The sequence below is a fragment of the Belonocnema kinseyi genome, chromosome 8, assembly GCF_010883055.1.
Source record: "Belonocnema kinseyi isolate 2016_QV_RU_SX_M_011 chromosome 8, B_treatae_v1, whole genome shotgun sequence".
Lineage (NCBI taxonomy): Eukaryota > Metazoa > Arthropoda > Insecta > Hymenoptera > Cynipidae > Belonocnema > Belonocnema kinseyi.
In genome coordinates, this window is record NC_046664.1 from 86,542,696 (window position 1) to 86,546,732 (window position 4,037).

A 4,037-nucleotide genomic window follows, 5' to 3' on the forward strand; every position below is an offset into this window, starting at 1 on the left:
ATATATTCCGAATTGATTGTATTAAAAAATGCGAAACATTTTAATGAATCGTCAGGAAATTTGTTTCGAGGATTTGAGTAGACATCTTGAATTTTCAAATGGGCAGCGTTCAGATAAATTTGTTAAATGTTTCCGTTTTAATTGATTTTTACTTAGCGCTCTGAATACTTATTCTTTTTTTATACATACTTGTCCGGAAAAATTTGTTCATCACAAGTTGTCGATAAACAATCTCGAATTTCAATGTGGCTTGAATTTGAACTTTGTCGAAGGTGACGTAATATTCGAGGTGTGCCACACTGCACTATATCGCGCCTAACATTATCTAATTTGTTTCCGTCGATGACAAAATTGTGTAAGTTAGGCATGATGCCAACACAACTAGGAATCCTAGAATTATTTCAAATAACATTTATAAAAACTTAAAATTAATTTTAAGTAAACTGCAGTCAAATTTTGAAAATTGTTTTAGTTGTGAGATACTAAACCACGTACGAGGAGATGTTATTATGTGAAAGATCAAGATGTTCCAAATTCAAGAGTTGTATAATTTCTTCAGGAATTGTTTCAAGTTTATTGCTTCCTAAAGTGAGAACCTTCAATTGACTCATGCCTTCCAGACAAGAAGTATCTATTTCCTGCGGATAAATTTGCGTTTTTATATCAATAACATATCAACTGTTTTACGCAATAATAAAATCAAACGTATTTTTGAATTTTTCAGTAATCTGTTGAGTTTTAAATTAAAAATCTATTTAATTTGATAAATGCCCTCTAATAATAGTCAAATAGTCGAAAGATTGCTAAACAACAATTTTTTTTATTAATTGTAATAAAACATTAATTTTTTGCATATTTTATTTTACAACTCCAAGATTTCATTGAGTTAAAGTAGTTAAACGTAACTGATCCCGAAAAATGATCCCAAACTGCGTCAGGGATATAAAAATTTAACTTACAGTGATACTGTTGTTTGCAAGATGAATTTCGCGTAAAGCCGTACATCCGCTTATGTCAGGAAAGGTTTTTAGATTATTTGTGTGAAGTATGAGAGCTTCTGCCTTTCTCAATTCGCCCAACGGAGGCAAAGTTTCTAAATGATTGAAGCTCGCATCCAATTTCTTCAAGGCTAAATTCAAAATACAAATGTAATTACATAAAATAATACAAAGTATTTTGATCATTTGTGTCTAGAAATAAAGTATTATGTAGATGGAGTTACAAAAAATAGAGTGATGGAGTTACAAAAAATAGAGTAAATTCAGGCATTATGCAAATTACGTAGGTCAGACACTCTAGAAAAGTGCGTTACATAATATTTGAAATACCTACTATTGGAAATTAAGAGCTCTTCGACCTTGTTATTTCCGAATTAGTAAGAATATCTTGCATCGAAGAGACAAAAATAGTTTTGAAAGACACCGTTTCAAATTTGTTTCTTGGTGTATAAAATAGAACAAAAAATTTTAGACGTGGACAGAGAGTCGTGCAGTAACAGCTATTTCAAAAGAATGTGTTTTTTTCTGGATAGGTAAATAGGGGGCACACAAAATATACCTCACACTCCCAGAAAACAGAATTCATATTCTTTCCTCTATTCCCCCCTTTGCCATTTCTTTCAAAGAATTCCTAGTTTTTTTCCTGTTTTCAAGAAACTTTCCTCTTCGTTTTTTGTGCTTAAATGTGTATTGATTTAGTGAAAAAAAAACCGAATAAGAAAATATAGCTATTTTTCATTTAAATTTAATTCTTTTTAATTGAGAAGTCTATTATTATACTTTTAGTTCAGAATTCATCTCATTTGGTTAAAAATTCTACTATCTGGTTGAGGATTGAACTATTTTGACTATATTTTTAAGGATTAATTTTTTGAAGTGAAAACTGATAGTTTTTACTTCAAAGTTCAGCAATTACGTTTGTCATTAAGAATTAATCTTTTTCGGTTAAAAATTATACTAATTGATTAATAGTAGAAAACTTTCTTAAAATGTCATTCGATTTGTTGAAAGCAAAATCATTTTCTTGAATATTTGTTTTTGTTTAATTAAAAATTAATATTGTTAACTGAAAGTTTAATTGCTCCATTTTTGGTTGAAAATTGATCGTTTTAGTTAAAAATTCAACTATTAAGTTTTTGAATAAGAGTTCATGTGAAAATTCCACAACTTCATTGAAAGTTAATATACTTTTTAAAAAATTCATTAGATGAGTTTAAGATTGATGTATTTTGTTGAATTTGCTTGAAAATTAACTTTTCCAACTGAACGACGTATTTTGTTAAAAAATTTGTCTTCTTTTGTAGAAAATTAATCTTTCTGATTGAAAACTCAACTACTTGCTTGAAGGTTAAACTAATTGGTTAAAAACTACATTAATTTAAATTAATTATTTTTTAATTAATTTTTTGAATTGCGAATTGAACTATTACATCTTTGGTTGGAAATTGATCATTTTTAGTTAAGAATTCAGCAATTAAATTTGTCATTAAGAATTAATCTTTTTTGTTTGAAAATTCCACTAATTGATTGAAAGTAGAAAACTTTGGTAAAATCTCATTCGATTTGTTGAATGCAAAACTATTTTCCTCGAATATTTGTTTATATTTGATTAAAAATTAATTCTTTTAACTGCAAATTGAATTATTCAATTTTTGGTTGAAAATTGACCGTTTGAGTTAAAAATTCAACTCGACTCAATTATTAAGTTTTTAAAAATTAATAATTCATCTTTATGGGTTGAAAATTCAACTACTGGATTGAAAGTTAAATTATTTTGTTAAACATTCATATATGGATTTAAGATTGAACTATTTTGTTGAAAATGATGATTCTTTTTCCTTCAAAATTAACTTTTTCAACTGAAAATTGAACTAAATGTGATTAAAAATTCAACTATTTGCATGAAAGTTTAACCAATTCGTTTTTATTAGTTGAAGATCCATCTATTTGGTTAAAAACTCATTAGTTTTTTAAATAAATGTTTTAAACTGCAAATCGAACTATACAAAGTTGGCAGGAAATTTATTTGTTTTTAGTTTAAAATTCATTTCTTTGGATAAAAATATATTTTCAGGAAAAAATTAAACTGTTTCATTGAAAATTCATAGTTGCCAATTTTGTTGCCAATTCGATCCTCTTTGAGTTCAAGCTTTTTGTGATGACCTATGACGAAGAAGGGGAGCGGTGGAAAATGTTGTCAAAATAGCGTAATTTAGTTTTTGAAAAGCCACATGCACTATTTACATTTGAGAGGAAAATAGTTCTAGCTGGAAAACACACCTCGCATGCTCGTTATGTCAGGTGGCAACTCTTTGAGCACATTGTGACTCAGGTCAAGAGTGATCAATCGCACCAGGTATCCCATTCCAATAGGCAAGCTTGTTAGGTTGTTACACGATAGATTCTGAATAGACATTTACAGATTATAGAGAGGTTTACAATTAAGACCCTGATCCAGTTCAATAATATAAAAAAAAAACATACCAAAGATTCCAACATAATTAGATCTCCAATGGAAGGATCTAATTCTCGGAGAATATTGTTCTTTAAATCTAATTGCCTCAATTCCATCAGTTTATAAAATTCGAGCGGTAGATTTTCCAATTTGTTAAATGATATATTTAACGTTTTAAGGTTGTTCAGGTCGCTCATTTCAGGCGGTAACGATTCCAGTAAATTGTCATGAAGCTGAAGGGAAGAATTTAATTATTTCTCGTGGAGACATACACTTTTGCGAAGAACAACTTCATTTTATTCTAAAAGAAGTATGCGTTCAACGTAATACGTACATCTAAGAAATTGAGATCCAGTATGTTCTTTATTTGCGCGCTTAATGCAATGAGGCAGTTTGAACTCAAATCTAAGGATTTTAGAGGTTCCTGTTCCCACCAGCAATCTTTTTTGTGATTGAAGTCTATTTCTCGTCGAAGGTTTGCTAATTCATCTTTGGACAATTCGTTAATTGTCCATACCCTATTTGGCACTAAACAAAATATGTTACATTCTCATCAGAGAAGGTATTAGATTTGTGTAAAATTT

The 4,037-nt window shown here is 29.0% G+C and overlaps 1 protein-coding gene across 2 annotated transcripts in view; it reads right to left on the reverse strand.

The window, feature by feature from the left end:
• LOC117178874 (leucine-rich repeat-containing protein 40-like) overlaps positions 1–4,037 on the reverse strand; it is a 14,327-nt gene that overhangs the window by 6,810 nt on the left and 3,480 nt on the right. For both annotated transcript variants that reach the window (XM_033370389.1, XM_033370390.1), the window contains exons 2-7: positions 3,788–3,981; positions 3,483–3,686; positions 3,279–3,402; positions 960–1,129; positions 496–638; positions 190–390 (exon numbers count right to left, since the gene is read on the reverse strand). In XM_033370389.1, the coding sequence (XP_033226280.1) occupies positions 190–390; positions 496–638; positions 960–1,129; positions 3,279–3,402; positions 3,483–3,686; positions 3,788–3,981 (1,036 nt within the window). The remainder of the gene's footprint in view (positions 1–189; positions 391–495; positions 639–959; positions 1,130–3,278; positions 3,403–3,482; positions 3,687–3,787; positions 3,982–4,037) is intronic.